Source organism: Diaphorina citri, unplaced genomic scaffold (genome assembly GCF_000475195.1).
Source record: "Diaphorina citri unplaced genomic scaffold, Diaci psyllid genome assembly version 1.1 scaffold827, whole genome shotgun sequence".
NCBI classification, from domain to species: domain Eukaryota; kingdom Metazoa; phylum Arthropoda; class Insecta; order Hemiptera; family Psyllidae; genus Diaphorina; species Diaphorina citri.
Window position 1 is genome coordinate 72,459 of NW_007378259.1, and position 23,048 is coordinate 95,506.

A 23,048-nucleotide genomic window follows, 5' to 3' on the forward strand; every position below is an offset into this window, starting at 1 on the left:
AGTCCTGGAAAACTTACCCATCTAATGCAACAAATTCTAACTGTCTAACATAATTGGGAATTTACTCAGAAATACACGAAATGGTGTTTCTGCAATTTCCACAAATCACAAAACAACAATCGTAGGTATGATGGGTTAAAAAGGTTTAAAAACAATAAAGGGGGCATAAAAATAACACACATTGAGTTAGTGATTTCTGACCACTGTAAAGTCGGCTCCAACCACTATTACCTAACTTTTGTTTTCCAAAATCAGATGTTTCCATATTCCATGCTTTTCATTTGACCACGCACCTAATATAAACAGTCTAGTTTTATGTTTACCTGCGATCTAAAGAACAGTTTTTCAATTCCAAACACATGATACTGACATTGTCGTGATGAATTCAAACAGTTCAAACTCGTTCACAGAAAACCGTTTCATCGCATGTGACCCGGCACACCGGTGAAGAACATTAAAGACAATCAAATAAACTTTCCTTCGAATTATTTATCCTTGATTTCTTACGTTTTGCTTCATGTTTTGTTCTCCTAATTTTCTTTCCACGGATATTTATTTCTATTCTCCTATCTTTGTTTAGAATTTCCGCAATTTCCGCATTCGTATAGCTTTTTTATGTGGGCATGTCTCTAAGAAATGTATTTGAACCCCCTTCTTCAAACGTATTTAATTTACCCAACATTTGTTTTCCAAAGTCAGATGTGTCCATATTCCATGATTTTCATTTAAAGACCTATAGGTACCTAAACAGTCTAGTTTTATGTTTACCTGCGATCGAAAGAACAAAGTTTCAATTCCAAACACTTGACACTGGCATTGTCGTGATAAATCCAAAACTTCAAACAGTTCAAACTCGTTCACAGAAAACCGTTCCATCGCATGTGACCCGGCACTCCGGTGAAGAACATTAAAGACAATCAAATAAACAATAACAATGACATGGGATCGTTCAGAAACGATTATAAAAAAAAACCCAATATAAAACTTAATAACATGAAATATAATATGGAAGATTATGAAATATATATTCCCACTAAATAATACCGGTATGCCCGGCAAAATATTGCCGGTCCCTTGGATTGCTCTTTATCCAGGTTCGACTGTATATTGAATATTGATAGATTGGCAATCAATAACATTATCTATGTAAGCTACGGGAAACAGGGGCTTACAATGTTATAGCATGGTAAGCGATAGGTCAATGCAGGTAAGAATAATTATCTCTTTAGAGGGCGTTATCTCCGCGTAAACTAAAGGGCTGCCCAGACATAATCGACCGCCGTCAATCGATGTTATTCCACATCGATCGACGGCCGTGGACTATGTGTGGACACAAAGTCACAAAGAGAAGCAGCGCTTACAGTGCTAAAGCGTGGTATTAAGGGTGAGTCAGTTCCCTACGTATGCAACAGGCTTTTTCTTTTTGAGATGTATCCTAAGAAGATTTTCGGCCTCTGCTTGGTACCTATTCAAGGGGAATTCATCTTAACACAACACAGAAAGAACGATGTGTTTTGATAAAACATCAGGAATAGAACCTAATTTTAGAATGATTATCCTAAAGCTGAAGCACCCACACCCGTCAGTGACCTATCAAACATCTAATTGACAAGGCCAAAATTTTGCCAAAAAAAGAAAAGAAATTGTAACAGTTTTCCATTTTAGGTTTTCAAGTACATTATTTCTAGAGGGAACCAAAATTTAGATGGAGAAGAGAAGGAGCAATAGTCTTCCCCCAATACTCAAACAGTTGTGATAGAGTTTTTATAGGCGCCGTGAAACTATTTTTAGTTATGCAATGTGCCTGTTTTACTATTTTTAGTTATGCAAAGACTAACTCTTGGTCGAACTTCATACACTGCACTGTTTCATGGTCAGAGTGTGTTCTTTTTAGTTCTTTACAGACCGCCTCTGGAAATTTTTAAAACTTCCCCATTTCTTCGCGTTTGTTTTCAAGCCGATATATCGCCCTTCGTTTTCCCCATAATACCGTATCAAAGATTACAACGAGTATAATATAAAGTTAGCTTCTAAGATGTTATAGAAGTTTTTTTTTTTTTTTTTTTTTTTTTTTCGAAAAAATAGAGAAGAGGCCAATATTTGGTTAACCTCTCCCCCTTCTTTTTAAAGCTCTTTTAAAAGGTTCGTTCTTGGAACGGTTGGCTCCTATCCTGTCTTCCTTCTCTGTTCCCTTTGGACGATAAGACCATAGCAGTTACAGTTCCCTCTATCAAACGTCTTAAATGAGAAAACTTTGATCGCCACTTTTTTGCCTTCTCTGTTCCCTTTGGACGATAAGACCATAGCAGTTACAGTTCCCTCTATCAAACGTCTAAAAAAAAAGAAAACTTTGATCGCCACTTTTTTGACTTTCTTTTATCAATAAGTTCAGAGCTTGTTCTTTTCAAGTCGCTTGAAAAAATCTCATTTAATTCAAACATTTCCCGGTTTTCACTATATCCATTTCCCGGTTTATTTTCAGTGACTTTCATTCTTTCAGTCTTCTTTCTTGTCGCTTGAATCTCATTTAATTCAAACATTTCCCGGTTTTCACTATATCCATTTCCCGGTTTATTTTCAGGGAACTACGTCCTCGCGTGGAAGAAGATGTACTTAGCCCTAATGAGAGAAACATCATGGACGTGTTACATTGACATTCTGGTGGAATTCTAACCTTCTAAACGCAGCCTTCCAAAGGTAACATGGGGGGTGGGGGGGGCATGTTTTGGCATTAATAGTAAGTACATAGGATAAGTTAATCATCAATTATTTGTGGTGGAGCAGGGAGCGTCTTCACAATTTTTTGGGTATCACAGCATTACCCTTCAATTTTATTAGTGTTTCCCCCAAAACTTGCTCTATACCGGGAATCGAACCCGGGACCTCCTGAGTAAAAGGCTAGTACGATACTTGTTGCTACACTAGTCCTGTTCGTATCAACCTATTAGCTTTAAGAGGATTCAGGTTTGGTGTTTGATGCTGGAGTGTCTGCTGGTTTTTATCAGGAATACCTAAATAGATATCATATAGGAACTAGGAACTAGCTATCGGTCTATCTAAGCTGTTGGAACTATCTACATAGGTATAGCTATGGAGTATATTACCTTATGAACTTTAGGTTTTGGCAAACCTCAAACTGGTGGTCAAACTTCTCCAAAAATCTGTAATCACCATCGGCCCTTACCTGTTCAGTCCTATAGGCCTTTCTGTTCAGTCCTGTAGGCCTTACCTGTTCAGTCCTATAGGCCTTACTGTTCAGTCCTGTAGGCCTTACCTGTTCAGTCCTATAGGCCTTACTGTTCAGTCCTGTAGGCCTTACCTGTTCAGTCCTATAGGCCTTACCTGTTCAGTCCTATAGGCCTTACCGTTCAGTCCTATGACGGAACGAACTTGTGAGGTTCAAGTTTCAACTGGACAGTTTTGCCTTTAGGTCGAGTTTTACCACCGTGGATTGTCTCAGGATTGAGTTCAATCCGAGGTTGACCTGGGTATTAAGTATAGGGAAATCCTCGTTTCATCTCAAACCCGAGCTGCTAAACCCGCAGCATTTTAGTGTGTCTACCCATTTGTTTGTTCCTCCAGAACCTAGATCGCTTAGTCCTATTGAGGATCTCCTAAGGACCAAAAGTTCCGAAGAGATTGAGTTTGGTTCAATATTGGAAACGTGAAGTCTGAAATTGAAATTGAATAGAAGAGCCCATAACCCATACATAACACATCATAACTGAAATGCTCATACCAAAAAAAAACTCTCTCTCTCTCTCTCTCTGTCTCTCTCTCTTTTCGAAGCCCCAAAACCAGAATAATAATTACCTTCTCGCTGTAGAAATATTGTATTTGTGGTTTGCATCCAATGTAACATGTGTGGATAGGTACATAGGCTAAAAGATAGGTAGGTAAAGGTCTCTTTATAGGTAGATATATGTAGGTTGTAGGTACTTAATGTACATACGTAAACATGTATTTCCTATATGTATCAATGAATATTACCTCATACCTATACCTATGTATGTACCTACATACATAAATATTTCCTATGTATCAATAAAGAAGAAAGTAAGTGAAATGAAACATTATCGTTTGATGTTTGGAGAATGCACAATGAAGAATATTAAGATATGGATATCAAAAAACCCTCCCCAAGGAATAATTTTCCTGCTTACGAAGTACAAGATTCCTTCTTTTTCCCTCTTTTTTCGTGGGATTTTTAAACTTCCTTCTTTTTCCTTTTATGGGATGCTTGTACGGCCATGGCCGCTTACCCCTGCAGGGCGCAACGTATCAGAGGAGAGGCCTATAGAAATCCAGAAATACAGGCCGAGGTTTACAATAGATACTTACCAATCTTGCCTACCGAAAACGTACGTATCCACCGGAAATGTATACGTAGCTACCGACAATGTAACCTAATTAAAAACCTGGCCTCAGGCCTATGGAGAGAAAAGCTCAATGTGTACGTTTACAGTTGAGAGTGTAACTTCTCCACTTTGAAGTCATTTGGAGAGGAAAGAAGTGTGAGGAGGAGGAGAAAGAAGGGAAGATAGAAGGAGGAGAAGAAGGAATGAAAGAGGTAGAGGAGAGAAAAAAGAACGGTGAGAAGTAGGAAGAGGAGAAGAAAGATTTTCGGAAAAGAATTAGAGGAGGAGGAAGGGAAACCAAGGAGACGATGGAGAAGAAGAAGGTGAAGGAGGAGAAGAAAGAAAAGGAGGAGGAAGGGAAACCAAGGAGACGAAGGAGAAGAAGAAGGTGAAGGAGGAGAAGAAAGAAGAGGAGGTGGGAAAGGGAAAGGAGGAAGAGAAGAGAGGAACGAACGAAGCTTAACCGAGGAGAGAAAAAAGAACGATGAGAAGTAGGAAGAGGAGCAGAAAGATTTTCGGAAAAGAATTAGAGGAGGAGGAGGAAGGGAAACCAAGGAGACGAAGGAGAAGAAGAAGAAGGTGAAGGAGGAGAAGAAAGAAGAGGAGGTGGGAAAGGGAAAGGAGGAAGAGAAGAGAGGAACGAACGAAGCTTAACCAAATTAATACGTCAGTGTTTGTAACACTTTCCCCCCACCACAGAACAAACCTTTGTACGAACTTTTCTTCTCCCTCCCTCTTCCCCTCCTCCCCTCCCTCCCCTCTTCCCCCTGTACGGAAATGTCACACCCGGTGATGTCAACACCAGAACATTTTACCGTACTCACATTTTCCCCCACGGAAGTTGGAAACAAGTTTGTTACAATACGAAAGTGTAGCCAATATGTGGGATATAGCATTTCCCTCTGTAAATACCTAACTTCCAATATAATAATTCTAGGGATATAATATATCCCTAGAATTATTTACATATAATTATGTAACTGTGTAAATGTAAATATAGCATATATGTAAATATTATTTACATATATGTAACTACCTAGATACCTATTTAATGTGTAAAATATCTACTGGATAATCTTACCTACCTATCTTACTACTACTCCCTCTGTGAAAAAATAAATAATTAAAATAGGTAGGTAAATAGATTTTACGATTAGTAGGTAAATTTTTCGTTTCCGATTTTTATGAAAATTCGTCCAATTTAGTTATTTAAGAACAATTTTAAGGTTGGCTGGAAGAGCTTAGTGTGTGAAAATTTCACTTTTTTAACATTTTCTTCCATTATCTATTTTTATTGTTTGTAAAAAAAAGTCAGGACATTTTTTCCCTTTAAATCTAAATTTAGCTCATTTCGATTTTCTCCTCTCCGTTTCATGTCCAGTACCTCCCCGCATGTCCTATGGTAAGGAGCCTCGTGAGGTGGATGTGAAGAAAGGCACCTCCACCACTTTGGACTGCAAAGCTGAGGGCAACCCGGTGCCGAAAATCACCTGGACTCGAGCTGTTCCCTCTGTCAAACCTCTTCAAAAAAAAAACAACAATTTTAAGGTTGGCTGGAAGAGCTTAGTGTGAAAATTTCACTTTTTTAACATTTCCTTCCATTATCTATTTTTATTGTTTGTAAAAAAAAATTCAGGACATTTTTTCCCTTTAAATCTAAATTTAGCTCATTTCGATTTTCTCCTCCATTTTCATGTCCAGTACCTCCCCGCATGTCCTATGGTAAGGAACCACGTGAGGTGGATGTGAAGAAAGGCACCTCCACCACTTTGGACTGCAAAGCTGAGGGCAACCCGGTGCCGAAAATCACCTGGACTCGAGTGGTAAGTGCTCTTCATATTAATTTTATTTATTTAATGGTTAAAGCGTTGGAATTTGAATCTGGAAGTTGGTGGTTCGAGTCCACGTCAAGTCATGAAATTTATCCAGGGAGGCCTTTTAATAATATTTTTACATAAAAATATTATGCCTTTTTTGTGTAAAAGATTACAGTCATTCTCTTCTCTTCTACTTGTTATTATTTATTATTATTGTTGTTATTATTTATTATTATTATTTATTATTATTATTATTATTATTATTTTGTTTTTTTTTTTTCCTCCCCCCATTCTTTTATGCACAATTTTTGACTACGTGTTAAAGTGGACATGAAGCTTTTCAGCGAACCATACAGGCTCTATTGTAATAGTTGAAATTTTGCATAGTTCAAACCAAAGGTTTTCTTACATAGAAAAACACTCTAACTCCCTGTTTTAGTACAATAACTAGCAGTACTACCGACTACCGCATGTACTCTATCAATGTCAGCACCTTTCACAATATCTTCACTGCACGACTCAAGTGAGGTAATCTAAAGCTCTTAATCCGACCAAACACTAAACAGTTTTATATCAAGCTTGGCACAATAATCTTTCAGGTTAATTTTTATAGTTATAAAATACATGAAAACTATTTCGAGCTTCAGCCACAGGGTAAATGATTATATTTTTGATTTATAACTCTATTTGTATGCTATACTTTACTATTAGGATAATAAAATAAATCAGCCAGGTTCTCTTTTTATGATGTTATGTGCTAAAATTTAATAACACTATACCACAAAGAAATTTCTGATACACTTCTCTCATATTTATATATGTAGAATGAAATTCTGATGTATCCCAAACTTGTGTACTAGTCGTTGGATAGGAGCTATAAAATTTTGATCCTCTTCTGAGCACAATGTTTCTTCGAATAAAAGCCAAACTTTGAATTTTAATAAAATAGAAGATTAAAAAAAATAACCGATTTTTATTTAATTAGATACTGGAGAAACAAGGTTTGAGGATCAAAATCAAAATACAAGAACTAAACTAGGTGGAAAAGAGAGAGTGAGAGAGAGAAGCCTATAGAAAATATCATGGAATTTTTTAAGCACCATCTTCAATATCTGAGTTTGGAGCATTTCATGAGATATAATCGCATATATTTTGCAAAGATCTTTTGAGATAATATTGGACTTTCTATAGTCTTGTTTGTAGATCTAATTTTATGGAACCTATAGGTAGCTAGACTTCAGACGGAATTTCCAATAGGTTTCACATTAGAGTGCTCTGATCTATCAATGTTTGGGGGAAACAGTTCGGATTTCTTGAAGGCATCGTAAAACATGTGAGCTCCCGTTACATGTTTCTCAATGGATAGGTATAATATTCTCTGTAATTTATGTACGAAACATGTCAACTGGGCTGTGGTTGAATCTTTGGAAACACCTTATCATGTTGAACAAGTGTTATTTGAATGCTGAAAGCTCGGACCCAGCACTTGCTAAAACTCGAATAATAATGATAATAATAAAAATTTCCAAAGCACTGAGACCCAACACTAGGGTAAAATGCAGTACTTTCTCATTACCTTAGTTGGATAAAGTAAAAAAGTTCTTTTCATCCTTCTCAAAGTGATACTATTACCTCATTCAGATCATTGGACAAATTTTTGATTGTGGCCAGCCTAGTTAGCTTGGAGGGTAGCGCGTCTGCCTTGTAAGCTATAGGTTGCGGGTTCGATTCCCGCCCGGGCCAAAGTCTTCCTTCTCTCTTCGATTTCGGTACGGTAGAAATAGGACCTCAGCAGTTACAGTTCTCTCTATCAAACCTGTAAAGTGTAAAAGAACCACCTAATATACTTAAATCCAGATGAAAAAGTAATATTTTTATCGAGACAAATTCAATTGAAAAGATGTTAAATTGATGAGCTTTCGAGCTTTCGATAGTTATTGTGCGAAAATGAAAATCCCTTGGGGGAATCGGCTGAAAAATATAGGTGATAGGCATTTTTGTTTGTGCAGCACCGAAGAGACAATAATTTTATTAAGTTCCATGGCGCGGTCTATATTCATCACGGCCTTAGGGGACACATTTCAGCAACCAGAGCGACATATTTCAGTAATTATTAAAACCAACATGGCGAATAATACGCCAAGCTTAGGTATACAGATACAATACAGTAAATTCAGTATATTTTCTGCTAGTGAATTAATAGGGTAGGTGACCTGAATGTGGCCTGAAAACCAATATGGCGCACAACAATCTTATACAGCTTGTACTCTGAAATCTGTATAATTTTTGCTAGCAATAGGGTAGGTGGGCCAAATCCGGCCACCCAATGAGAATAGGTACTACTTACAGATCCCCAAATACCTACACGGTCGGAAATTTAATTTTAAACGTGCGATGACTTTGTGTGAATTTTAAACTGTGTCGTCTAGGGTAAAATGCAGTACTTTGTCATTACTTTAGTTAGATAAAGTAAAAAAGTACTTTTCATCCTTCTCAAAGTGATACTATTACCTGTGATCATTCAGATCATTGGACAAATTTTTGATTGTGGCCAGCCTAGTTAGCTTGGAGGGTAGTGCGTCTGCCTTGTAAGCTATAGGTTGCGGGTTCGATTCCCGCCGGGGCCGAAGTAAATGGCTTTCTTTTATCCTGTCTTCCTCTTCTCTTCGATTTCGGTACGGTAGAAATAGGACCTCAGCAGTTACAGTTCTCTCTATCCAACCTGTAAAAGAACCACCTTAATATACTTAAATCCAGATGAAAAAGTAATATTTTTATCGAGACAAATTCAATTAAAAAGATGTTAAATTGATGAGCTTTCGAGCTTTCGATAGTTATTATGCGAAAATGAAAACCCCTTGGGGAATCGGCTGAAAAATGAGTCAATCGGCATTTTTGTTTGTGCAGCGCCGCGAAGAGACAATAATTTTATTAAGTTCCATGGCGCGGTCTATTATTCATCAGGGCCTTAGGGGACACATTTCAGCAACCAGAGCGACATATTTCAGTAATTATTAAAACCAACATGGCGAATAATACGCCAAGCTTAGGTATACACTAAATTCAGTATATTTTCTGCTAGTAAATTAATAGGGTAGGTGGCCTGAATGTGGCCTGAAAACCAATATGGCGCACAACAAGCTTATATCGCGGATTTCGCGATTATGTTCGCGGATTTCGCGATTATGTTCGCGGATTTGGCGATTATGTTCGCGGATTTGGCGATTTTGTTCGCGGATTTGGCGATTATGGTTGCGGATTTGGCGATTTTGTTCGCGGATTTTGCGATTATGTTCACGGATTTGGCAATTATGTTCGCTGATTCGCGTCCCGAATCGACATTTCGGATATTTGGCAAGCCTACCTATGAGTAATAACCGCCACTCGCTCTCAGACAGTCTACAGACCGCGGTCTCTTAAACAGTCGAAACGTGTGTGGCGGAAAACGTTCGAGACTTAGGTCTCTCAGATCTTCTGACAGACCTATTAGGTCTCTAGATTCTTCCCCCACTCACGCTCAGACTCTCTGACAGACCTAGGTCTGAGCGTGAGTGGCGCATTAGGTACTAAGAGCTGCAAATATCTTCTTACTTTAATCATCAGTGCAGAGTCTACAGCTACACATTTTACACTAAACATCTATCTGATTTCATAGAAAATTTCTCTGACCTGTGTCCTAATCTCATCTCATCCTACCAAATCAATATGAATAATGTATATTCTATTCTAATCAAAACCTCTCTTCTTCTATTCACAGAACAACATTTTGCCGTCCGGCGAGAAATCGATCGAGTCTCCCACATTGTCAATCGAGTTGGCTAACCGCCATCATGCGGGCCTATATAAGTGTACCGCTAGTAATGGTGTTGGCACTCCGGCCTCCAGTGAAATCAACGTCAAAGTTCTGTGTAAGTAAAACTTGAAGTACCACTGATTTGCTAGCAATAGGGTAGGTGGGCCAAATCCGGTCACCTAATCAGAATACTACTTACAGATCCAAATGCACGGTCGGAAATTTAATTTTAAACGTGCGAAGACTTTGTGTGAATTCTAAACTGTGTCGCTTGGGCAATCCATAATTTGGAACATTCGTTCGTCAGTAAAAATTTGCTGACAATAATGGGGCCGAAAATCCCCCTGTCCGACATAATTTTCCCGGGGTCCTTTATTTGTGACACTCACCCTACGCCAATTATTACAGTCTTCGGTCTTAGAAAGTTTCAGACAACCTAGCTTATATTAGAGAACACCGGGAAATAGAAGAGAGAGAGAGAGAGAGAAAGAAAGAGAGAGAGAGAGAGGGAGGGAGGGAGAGAGAGAGAGAGAGGGGGAGAGAAAGAAAGAGGGAGAGAGAAAGAGAGAGAGAGAGAGAGAAAGAGAGAGAGAGAGAAAGAGAGAGAGAGAGAAAGAGAGAGAGAGTGAGTGAGAGAGAGAGAGAGGGGGGAGAGAAAGAGAGAGAGCCGTGTAATCAAGATGGTGGCAAATTGGTGTATGAATAAGACAGAGAGCTAGAAATAGTTCCATGTACAATTCAGCCATTGATGATGGGAGTGGGAAGATGGAAAAAGAGATAGAAAGGTGGAGGAAAAGAAAGGGAAGGAGAGAGAGAGAGCGAAATAGAGGGAAAGAGAGAGCTATAGAAAAAGATTAAAGAGAGTAAAAGATAGCGGTGAGGGAGAGAGTGAAGGAGCAAGGGAGAAAAAGAGAGAGGGAAGGGATAGAGAGAAAGGAAACATGAAAGAGGGATGGAAAACGAGAAAGAGAGAGGGAGAGAAGGAGAAAGAGAGAGAGAGAGAGAGAGAGAGAGAGAGAGAGAGAGGGGAGTTTAATTACTATTCAAAAATTAAGTAATGGGATGTTTATACATAGAGTTAATTACTTTTCTATGGTCGGTAACGTGGTACCATTCACACATCATGTACTTAGGAAGACATTACCACTTGAAGAGTCCACGGGAAAAAGATGCCTTCAAAATCGATACTTTAGTCGATAATACATAATCGATAGTATAATACCGAATACCCCAGGATAGGAGAAAGCCAGAAACTTTAACGTCGATTTCTGAATAAGACCTCCGTTGTTAAAAGATGAGTGTTTCACCGTCGTTTTTATTTCGTAGCAATGAAACAACTGCTACATTGGACGCATGTGCTCTGTGTCGTAGCATGCCCATCCGGTAGTATCAGGGCCGGATTAGCCCCCCGCGGGGCCCGGGGCAGTTTCAAAGGCGCGGGGCCCCCAGTTTGGGCTGATCGAACTTGAATGGAAAATTTCTCTGACCTCTGTCCTAATCTCATCTCATCCTACCTAATCAGTATGAATAATGTATATTCTATTCTAATCAAAACCTCTCTTTCTCTGTTCACAGAACAACATTTTGCCGTCCGGCGAGAAATCGATCGAGTCCCCCACATTGTCAATCGAGTTGGCTAACCGCCATCATGCGGGCCTATACAAGTGTACCGCTAGTAATGGTGTTGGCACTCCGGCCTCCAGTGAAATCAACGTCAAAGTTCTGTGTAAGTAAAACTTGAAGTACCACTGCTAGAAAAGTAAGAAAGTGTCAAGACATTACCACTTGAAGAGTCCAAGGGATAAAGCTGCCTTCAAAATCGATACTTTAGTCGATAATACATAATCGATAGTCGATAATCGATAATATAATACCCCAGGATAGGAGAAAGCCAGAAACTTTAATGTCAATATCGGAATAAGACCTCCGCTGTTACAGTTCTTTCTATCACACCTCTTGAATATTGTTTGGTAGACAATAGGCAAATAGGAAATGGATAGGGGATAGTGTAAATTAGGGTAGGTGGGGTGGAAGATAGGACGGTATAGGGAGGGGTGAAAAAGTAACTTAGGGTAGAGGGGCAGAATTTAGGACAGTTAAATGTAATGTTGTGTAAATGCAGTTTCTTTGTGTTATTATGTCACAACTTTGGTGCTCACTGCAGCATTGTAGGATTTTCCCAATATCTCAATAATCCTAAAATCCAATGTTTACCTACCATGCTGGCACCGGTCGCTATGCGCATTTATATGTCATAGCTACTCATTTTCCTCACGAGGCTGAGTGGGCCCCGCAGCAGCCAGTCACGGAATCAATCATTTGCATGATACAAATTTCTTGACCCCGCCGGGAATCGAACCCGAGATTCCCGCGTGCAAGGCGAGCGCAGTGACCACTACGCCATGGGAGCTGACATTTAGGACAGTTAGGGTAGGTCAGGAATAGGAACTGAAAACTGAAGGCACGCGCCATGTTTCAAAGTCTTTCAAGAACATTTCATTTTCATGTTGTACTGTAGAACTTAGAGAACTCTTGTTCTATAGAACGCTCAACCCTCGTCAAATTTCAGACTGCTATCTCAGACAGACTCTTATCTCTCCCTCCTACCTTCTCTTCCTCTTTTGTTCCTCTCCTTCCTTCTTCCATCTTCTTCCCATGTTTATTTCATTGTCTAAACATAAAAGAAACAAAGAGGAGAGTAGAGAGACGAAAATAGATAGAGATATACTGGAAGAGAAAGAGTGGAAAGGGGATGAAAGGAGATTGAAAGTAGGGTAAATGTTTTTTCCGAGAAACTTAAATGTTAAGGTCATCGTAAAAGGGGAAATGAGCGCATCCACTAATAAAATAAATGTTGATACATTGATAGGAAGACAGAGAAGCATGGAGAAGAGTTGCCAACCAATCCTTGGATTGAGATGATAGATAGACATTGATAGGACGGTGTTTGACAGAATTCCCGGTAAACCAGGTTCAGTGAGGGATAGGGGTTTGTGTTCTGAAAAAATTAAACATAATAGCCGGAAAATTTCCCAGTAAAAACCAGAAACCTCAACGTAAAATTATCCGGGTCCCAAAGTTGCTGAAATAATAATTATTATGTGTGGCGTATAACTTTGACACTACATACAGGGTGGTATGTGCAAGTCTGGAATTGGTTGGGGGGGGACCCAGAAATGGCCCCTTTCCTGAAAGGAAATTCCCTATTTTGCACTCCATTTTTCTCGAAATTTTGACGTCAGAGCCACAGGAATTCTTACAACTTATAATGGGCATGGAATGTGTTTTTAAAAGGTTTTCCCATGGAATATTACGTCACAAAGTCGTAAGTTTTGCGAAGTGCGCCACCACCTCAAGAATTGCACCTTGATTCACAAAGTGCACCCTGTTGAGACGTCTGATGTGAGTGCACCCAGCAAAATTTCCCCTTGGTTGAGTCCAAAGAGAAAGTAAAGCGGAAAAAGGGGCGGGGACAAAATTTGGCGCAAGAGATTCCGAATTCATAAGCTTCGTTTACTTTTAATTTAATTTTCCGAGAAAAAAAGCGGGCAAACTTTTTGTAGAGTGAAATTTTCCACCGAAAAAAGCTGGCGTAATGAAATATTCATCATTTACTGATGCAGGTCCGCGGTGGAAAGGTGGAGGGGGGAGTTTTTGTCATAATTTTTCATTAAAAAGGAATGATTTCCCATTCAAAATATTTTTCATCTTCTTTTTTTTTTCTGTGTCGAGTTTGAAACTTGGATTTTTTTGTCATGATTTTTTTTCTCTCCATTGAGAGTAGAAACAAAAGTATTAAATTCATAGTACAAAAGTAAGAAATTAAGTATTCAAAAGTGTATTAATATTCAGTACAATTTAGTTAAAATGAAGAGAAAACGGTATTGTCTTGTATTTTCATTATTTTTCCTTTCAGTCGTTTTGTTCACGAGTTCTTTTAACTATGTTTCTCCTATTAGTCTTGTTTCTTAAGCGTGACATTTGTTGTTAGAATCAAGAAGCTTTAATAAGGAATAATAATTGTGTCTAGCAGGAATGGTTGTCATAAATGTCATTCCTCGATCAATAGTACAAATTTTCCCACTTGACTTGAACTCAAACAATTAAACCTCCAGATCCGAAGCTTTTGGGTACATCACACAACCTTGGGGAACACCACTGAGACTAGTTACGGTGAACTTTAGTACCTACACTTAATCCAAATAAATCAAAAGCATTCTGGACGAGAAGGCTACAAGTTTTATCTTCAGCAAACCCAGTACCGTCCCTGATATTCTCTTAAGTAAGACTATTCCCTGTCGATTCAGCGACAAGTACAAATTTTCCCACTTGACTTGAACTCAAACAATTAAACCTCCAGATCCGAAGCTTTTGGGTAAATCACACAACCTTGGGGAACACCACTGAGACTAGTTACGGTGAACTTTAGTACACTTAATCCAAATAAATCAAAATCCTCTTGAGTGTACTTAGCCCTAATGAGAGAAACATCATGGACGTGTTACATTGACATTTTGGTGGAATTCTAACCTTCTAAACGCAGCCTTCCAAAGGTAACATGGGGGGGGGCATGTTTTGGCATTAATAGTAAGTACATAGGATAAGTTAATCATCAATTATTTGTGGTGGAGCAGGGAGCCTCTTAGCATCACAGCATTGGGTATCACAGCATTACCCTTCAATTAGTGTTTCCCCCAAAACTTGGTCTATACCGGGAATCGAACCCGGGACCTCCTGAGTAAAAGGCTAGTACGATACTTGTTGCTACACTAGTCCTGTTCGTATCAACCTATTAGCTTTAAGAGGATTCAGGTTTGGTGTTTGATGGATATCTGCTGTCTATGCCTAAGGTGATTTCTTTCTTTATACTCATAAATATACCTATATCTTTTTTTACATAAATAGTTTTTTATCAGGAATAAATATCATATAGGAACTAGCTATCGGCCTATCTAAGCTGTTGGAACTATCTACATCGGTATAGCTATGGAGTATATTACCTTATGAACTTTAGGTTTTGCCAAACCTCAAACTGGTGGTCAAACTTCTCCAAAAATCTGTAATCACCATCGGCCCTTACCTGTTCAGTCCTATAGGCCTTACTGTTCAGTCCTATAGGCCTTACTGTTCAGTCCTATAGGCGTTAGGTACTGTTCAGTCCTATAGGCCTTACTGTTCAGTCCTAAAACGGAACGAACTTGTGAGGTTTAAGTTTTAACTGGACAGTTTTTCCTTTAGTGTGTCTGTCCATTTATTTGTTCCACCTTAGATCATCTCGTCCCATTTTAATTTAAATTTATGAAAAAGTGACATTGACACAAAACAGTAAGGATAATTTTATAGTTTTGGGTCAGATTTTGCCTTTATTGTCCAAGTGTGGGTGTTTGAAAGACTATAGATAGCTTTTCATTGCTATCTGAATAATTCTATCCCCCACAAAAACACAAATGTGAAAAAAAGGCCAAGTTCCTATCCAAAAATGTCGGCCTATAAAAGGGGTGATATCAGAAAATTAAGGCCAAGTAGCATTCCCAGTTTTTCGTGCCTGCTGAAAAGGCTGAATCTTAATTCCTTCAACCTCATCTCAATTTCAACTTGACTATGTTTTTCCTTCAGGTTTCAGGTTTAATCATTTATTTATTTGAGTAGAAAACATAGCCAAGTTGAAATTGAGATAAGGTTGAAGGAATTAAGATTCAGCCTTTTCAGCAGGCACGAAAAACTGGGAATGCTACTTGGCCTTAATTTTCTGATATCACCCCTTTTATAGGCCGACATTTTTGGATAGGAACTTGGCCTTTTTTTCACATTTGTGTTTTTGTGGGGGATCTCACTCCTTTTTTCTAAGTCTGTAGTCAACACATATATACAACCATATCATTTTCGATAGGTACTTAACTAAGCCTTTAGTCAGTAAAAAAGCGGTCGAAATGTAAAAATACGGTAAAACACCGCTAACCGTTGTTCTGATGTTAATAAAAACTATTATTTGGGGGATTTTAGGTATGGTTTTGGGGGGGTCTACTCTCATAACTTTTTCGATATCTCTAACCGTTTAGTGAAAACCGTCAAAAAGCGGTTATTTCCGCCTGTGGGCGGAGCCCAGTGCAACTTTTGCCGATTTTCAGATTTTTCCCTTTACTTACTCATCAAAACCTACCATCCTGCCAAATTTCAAGTTTCTACGACATCGGGAAGTGCCTAATCATTTTGATGAGTGAGTGAGTGAGTGAGTAAAAAAATTGCGATTTTTGCGCCTCTATATCTCCGGAACTACTTGGTATTAAGAGCTCAAATTTTCAAGGTATGTTTATATACCTTACCTAAATATGTGCCCTGAATTTCAAAAGTTTATCTTTAGAGGAATCCGATCTATGAAGGTGAGAAAAACCTGCCGAATCGGTTCGTGTAAAGATACACAGGCGTGCTTACTGGAACTTGGCCTGGCGCACTACCGTGCGCTCAGATAGATATTTACCAATACATACTATACAATACTACAGATATGTACCTATATCTATACAATACTTGCTTGAAAAAGTCACCAGTAGGTATGTAGGTACATTATGGAGGTATAACTATAGGTATCGTACTAACGTAAAAGTTTTACTCTGTGGACCTCAAAACAGGTAGGCTCCTGTTTTATGCTCGGCTACTGTATGCTCTATAGCGGTGTCCATCACAAATAGTCGACGCCCCTTTACTTACTCATCAAGACCTACCATCCTGCCAAATTTCAAGTTTCTACGACATCGGGAAGTGCCTAATCATTTTGATGAGTGAGTGAGTGAGTGAGTGAATGAGTAAAAAAATTGCGATTTTTGCGCCTCTATATCTCCGGAACTACTTGGTATTAAGAGCTCAAATTTTCAAGGTATGTTTATGTACCTTACCTAAATATGTACCCTGAATTTCAAAAGTTTATCTTTAGAGGAATCCGATCTATGAAGGTGAGAAAAACCTGCCGAATCGGTTCGTGTAAAGATACACAGGCGTGCTTACTGGAACTTGGCCTGGCGCACTGCCGTGCGCTCAGATTGCTAATCAAGTTTTACGTACAAGTTACAAGTTCTCATTGAGTATTGAGGAAGGTACCTACATATCTCCGAAGAACCAAAAGTTCCGAAGAGGTTGAGTTTGGTTCAATATTGGAAACGTGAAGTCTGAAATTGAAATTGAATAGAAGAGCCCCATAACCCATAACACATCATAACTGAAATGCTCATACCAAAAAAAACTCTCTCTCTCTCACACCCTATCTCTCTCTCTTTTCAAAGCCCCAAAACCAGAATAATAATTACCTTCTCGCTGTAGAAATATTGTATTTGTGGTCTGCATCCAATGTAACATGTGTGGATAGGTACATAGGTAGGTACCTACATAAATACCTAGGTAATATTCGTAGCTTGTTGGGTACCTGGATCCGCAGGTGTATTGTGTGTGTAGGTAGCTCAAGGTACTTACCTGTACAAAATCCGTGTGTGTATATTATATTTTCGTGTCCAGAAATTACACAAGCAACAAACAAGTTTAAATAACAGAAAAATAAATCAAAAGGCAAACAGGCAACAAATTAACTAGGCTACCAGTAAAAAGATACACAATAACAATGAAAATATACCTAATACCTAAAATATACCGTGTGTGTAGGATACCTATGAGTAATAACCGCCACTCGCTCTCAGACAGTCTGACAGACCGCGGTCTCTTAAACAGTCGAAACGTGTGTGGCGGAAAAAGTTCGAGATCGAGACTTAGGTCTCTCAGATCTTCTGACAGCCCTATTAGGTCTTCTGACAGACCTATTAGGTCTCTAGATTCTTCCCCCTCTCACGTTCAGACAGACCTAGGTCTGTCAGAGAGTCTGAACGTGAGTGGCGCATTAGGTACTAAGAGCTGTAGATATCTTCTTACTTTAATCATCAGTGCAGAGTCTACAGCTACACATTTTACAGTATTAAACAACTATCTCTTAATATCCTTCGACAAACAGATAGATGAACTTTTCCCGAAAAGAAGCACCTAAGTGATAGATAATTAGATATTATTACTACTGAAAGTTACAAGGGGAAACAAGGAACTTACAAGGGGTTCGCTAGGACTTCTGAGCCAGGCCGTATGTCGAGTTGAGGCTTGTTGCACCCATGTAATCTTCTATAGACTTCTACTTCGAGGGAAAATTTAGGGAAGCACAAGGTTGACTTCTTGCGAGGGTGTTCACACTGCTTGCGAGAAAATAAAAGAGTGAGAGAGTTATGGAGGGGAAGAGAAAGAGAGAGAGAGAAGAGGAGGAGGAGGAGGAGGGACAATTTACATAACGTAATGACAAACTGAGAATTAAGAAGATGGTAGAATGTGTAGGTGAAGGAGAAGAGGGTAGAAAGCGTAGGAGAAGGAGGAGGAAAGGCTGACAGACCGAGCTCTGAAGAGAAAAATATAACACCACTTTTGTAGCTAAAACCAACTGTCAGACCTAAGCAATCACCTCAGCCAAGGCTAATTAAGAGGCTGACGATAAACGATATAGCACAAATTTACTGTGGGTGTGGGACTGTGAATTATGCGAGTGTGGGAAACATCTTGTTCGGCGAAAATAGTGACCCACTAAATAGTGGGCCCCGTGTACGGAAAGGTCGGCAGGAAATATTAACAGTAAAAACTCGGCAACCAGAAACCTCGACGTAAAATTATCCGGGACCCAAAGTTGCTGAAATAATAATTATTATGTGTGGCGTATAACTTTGACACTACATACAGGGTGGTATGTGCAAAATTTACATAACGCAATGACAAACTGAGAATTAAGAAGAGGGTAGAAAGCGTAGGAGAAGGAGGAGGAAAGGGAGGGGGAGAGAGGGGATAGGAGGAGAAGGAGAAGGTAAAGAAATACTGAAACAAGGCCCGAAGCATGTGGGCTATGGAATCCGCTGATAGCTAGTGCTTAATAAGAAATTAAATTTCAACAGAGGATAAGGAGGAGAGGGAGGAGCGGATATTATTTAGAGGGAGAAGGAGAGAGAGGGGAGGAGGGGAATTTGTTTAGAGGGAGAAGAGGGGGGAAAGGAGGTTGAAGTGTTTAGAAATTTTCTTCCAAATCCTCTTAAGACGAGAAGGAAGCTTATATAGGAAATTTTCTCACTAATTTGTTTTCATAAGGGGTAATATTCATCCGATTTTTATTATTTAGAAAAGTTTCCGTCGCGTTTTTTTCCCTCCTCCATTCCGTTTCTCTCCCTTTTCTCTTCTTCTTTCCCTCATATTCCTGGGATTTTTCCCCCTTATCAACTTCAAGCCATTCTGTTTCGTCTTCATCATCTTATTCCTCATCAGAAGTTGTGTCTTCCTTGAGGTATTTAGAAGGGGAACAACTCTGGAATACTTGAAAGTAAATAGATATTTTTGCCAGTGTTGTTAGCTTGAAGGGTAGTGCGTCTGCCTTGTAAGTGCTATGTTGCCAGTTGGATTGCTGCCCGGGGCGACCTTTCCTAAACAGATAAGGTTCGTTCTCAGAACTTGTTTCTTTTTAGCCCGTCCTCCTTCTTTTCGATTTCGGGACGATAAGACCGCATAAGTGGTTACAGTACCCTCTATCAAATTAACCTCTTGAAAAAGAGTGAGGATAGGAGAACTTGGCGACTTGGCTTTTGTTTATACCTTTTCTATTTTTCATCAAGGATCCCTTATTAGGTATTAATGATCTTGTCTTGTCTGATTTCAGTTCCACCTGAGATTGAGTTAGAGAGAGCCTGGGTGCACTCCGGAGAAGGTTATGAAGCGCCGTACTGATCGAATAAACTACGGGTTAAAAAATTCCCGGAGGGACGGACCCAGCTTGTTTCTCATGTCCTCCTTCTTTTCGATTTCGGGACGATAAGACCGCATAAGTGGTTACAGTACCCTCTATCAAATTAAACTCTTGAAAAACAGTGAGAATAGGAGAACTTGGCGACTTGGCTTTTGTTTACACCTTTTCTATTTTTCATCAAGGATCCCTTATTAGGTTTTAATGATCTTGTCTTGTCTGATTTCAGTTCCACCTGAGATTGAGTTAGAGAGAGCCTGGGTGCACTCCGGAGAAGGTTATGAAGCGCAACTAGTCTGTATTGTCGACGCACAGCCCGCCGCAGAGGTAAGTTTCTTGACATTTTGCTACTTGCGAGTAGAGAGGGAAAAAAAGAGAAAGCAATTGGAGAAAGGTAAAGGTAGAAACACTCAGTTAACGGCACAGCACTGACGTCACACTAGCTTACAGGACCAATGCATTAGAACCACACAGTTAGCGGCACAGTACACTATGCTCTCTAACGGAGGAACACTTTCACTTAGACCACACTACTTGCGATACCTGTGTTTCGTACCTTGATATTTAGCTTTTTAATAAGTTGTAAGAAAATTGAATTGAATTAAAGATTTAGTGGATTTATTGTAAAATGCTCAATGCTCATTCCTTTGGGCTACTTGCGATACCTGTGTTTCGTACCTTGATTTTTAGCTTTTTAATAAGTTGTAAGAAAATTGAATTGAATTAAAGATTTAGTGGATTTATTGTAAAATGCTCAATGCTCATTCCTTTGGCCGCTCTTTAGGTATCTTTTTTTCACCCCCTGTATGCTTTAGACTCTTTTCATCACATTCCTATTCTCAAAATTACCCAGCTCTCGAATTATAAAATTATATAAAAAAAACTGAACAAACTTTGAGGAAAAAAAACTTACCGTTTTTAACAAACACGTAGTAGCGTTTCTACCTAGAGCTGTTTTTTCCCTGTTTCCTTCTGGAAACTTTTTAAATAAACAAAGGCAAAAAAGGACTGTAAATAATGTTAGGAGGGGGAAAAAATTGTTCAACGCCTGTATTTGACGTCGAAAAAAGATCGTACTTAGGAAAACTTACACTAAAAACCTACGTGAGAAAAATATTCTTTTTCCCTCCCTCTCACTTCGCTTTTCTCCCTTTTATTGTAAAATATTTAAACAGGGTCCAATTTGGTCAGTTTTTCCCGCTAATTTCTCAAACAATATTGAGGATGAAATTCCTTGGTCGGGATTGAACTCACGCCCTTCTGATTACCAGGCAAGTGTCTTGAGCATTAAAACTTACACTAAAAACCTACGTGAGAAAAATATTCTTTTCCCTCCCTCGCACTTCGCTTTTCTCCCTTTTATTGTAAAATATTTCAACAGGGTCCAATTTGGTCAGTTTTTCCCCTTAATTTCTCAAACAATATTGAGGATGAAATTCCTTGGTCGGGATTGAACTCACGCCCTTCTGATTACCAGGCAAGTGTCTTGAGCATTGAGCACCCCATCACCGAGGTAAGTCGCCTTCGGCTTTATGGGCAGAGGTTTGCTCAATTAGATTTTGAGACAGGTTGATTTAGGGTCTTTTATGTAAAATGTACACATAAATACATAATTCTATCGGACATGTAGAAAGAAGAGATTAAGAATATATGTTGGAAAGAGGTTGAGAGGTATGGAAGTTGGAGGTAAGAGAGACAGGGGAAGATCAAGAATGAGATTTATGGACAAAGTGAAACAGGATTTGAAAGAGAAGAAGTTGTACATCACCGAGGTAAGTCGCCTTCGGCTTTATGGGCAGAGGTTTGCTGAATTAAATTTTGAGACAGGTTGATTTAGGGTCTTTTATATGTAAAATGTACACATAATTCTATCGGACATGTAGAAAGAAGAGATCAAGAATATGTTGGAAAGAGGTTGAGAGATATGGAAGTTGGAGGTAAGAGAGACAGGGGAAGACCAAGAATGAGATAGGGTAAGTGTACCATTTATTCGCCCACTTAAAAAACGTACCATTTATTGGCCCACCTGCCCACATTTATTTTTCTAATTTTTGTATATGGACAAAGTGAATTTGAAAGAGAAGAAGTTGGAAGTTAGCCACGCCCAAAACCGAGGCGCATGGACGAGGTTGATTCAAAACGTCGACCCCACTTGAGTGGGAAAAGACGCAGTAAAAGAAGAAGAAGAAGAAGAAGAAGAAGAAGAAGAAGAAGAAGAAGAAGAAGAAGAAGAAGAAGGTACACATAATTCTATCGTCCTAAAAGGGGCTAAAATCAAATCACTTTCGACTATTTGCTTCGGTGTCACACCCCGCCTTTAGAACTTAAATATTCACTTCGTACTTTCACCAATAAACACATTTAATCTGACTTTGTTTCATCCCTGTATATCTAATAGATGCTATTAGAGGAAAGATATCAGCGGAGAAGAAAAAGCGAATAATTTTTTAACATAAATAATGAAAAATTATGTGTTTTTAACTTTTTCTTTCTTTCACACACAGTGTTCGTTCTTCCTTTTCTCTTCCTCCTCCTTCTTCTCCTCCTCCTCCTTTTCTTTCTCCTTCTTCGTCTTCTCCTCCTTCTTCTTCTCCTCCTCCTCCAACTCCCACTCTTTTTTTTATATACATATATAAGTATTATTTCATTTTCTCGCCATAAACGAAGAAAATTGGAGCAAAGGTAAAATTTATTGTTCTTTCGAATGTCAGATAATATCTGATTCCAATGTACATGAATGCGAATATTTATGTAATACCCTTCCCTATCCCCCTTTTACCTTCCTTCTAATATCTGATTCCAATGTACATGAATGCGAATATTTATGTAATACCCTTCCCTATCCCCCTTTTACCTTCCTTCCACTTTTGAGCCAAGTATAAGTGTTTTCGAATGAAATATAGGTGCTTGAGTACAGCTGTTATTGCATTTGCATAGGTGGAGATGTTCTTTTAATTCACGAACTTACTTAAAAAAAAAAAAAAAAAAAAAAAAAAAAAATAAAGAATCAAATTAAACATCGTTATTCCAATAGATTTGCGATATGTGTTGATCATTTTTGCTACCACCATTTGAGAGAATAATTTTCCCATCAGAGATTTCACTATCTATCGAGAGTTATATGTATATAAGTTATAATGAAACCGATTGGCTAAATTCAAAATGGTCGAAGCCCTAGCTCTCAGAAAGCTCTCAATCCATTTAATTAGGTAAAAAAAATAAAAATAAAAGGCCGAAGAATTGAGCAGGGTTAAACCTAATATATGAAATAGGGAGGG

The 23,048-nt window shown here is 38.8% G+C and overlaps 1 protein-coding gene across 1 annotated transcript in view; it reads left to right on the top strand.

Annotated features, from left to right (window-relative positions):
* The window catches only part of LOC103512344 (lachesin-like), a gene marked incomplete in the record, with an annotated part of 37,368 nt that extends 17,166 nt beyond the window's left edge, over positions 1–20,202 (top strand). The window contains 3 exon segments of the mRNA XM_026825845.1: positions 6,060–6,181; positions 11,544–11,694; positions 20,000–20,202. Of these exon segments, the coding sequence (XP_026681646.1) occupies positions 6,060–6,181; positions 11,544–11,694; positions 20,000–20,202 (476 nt within the window).
* Between the last annotated feature and the right edge of the window lie 2,846 nt (positions 20,203–23,048).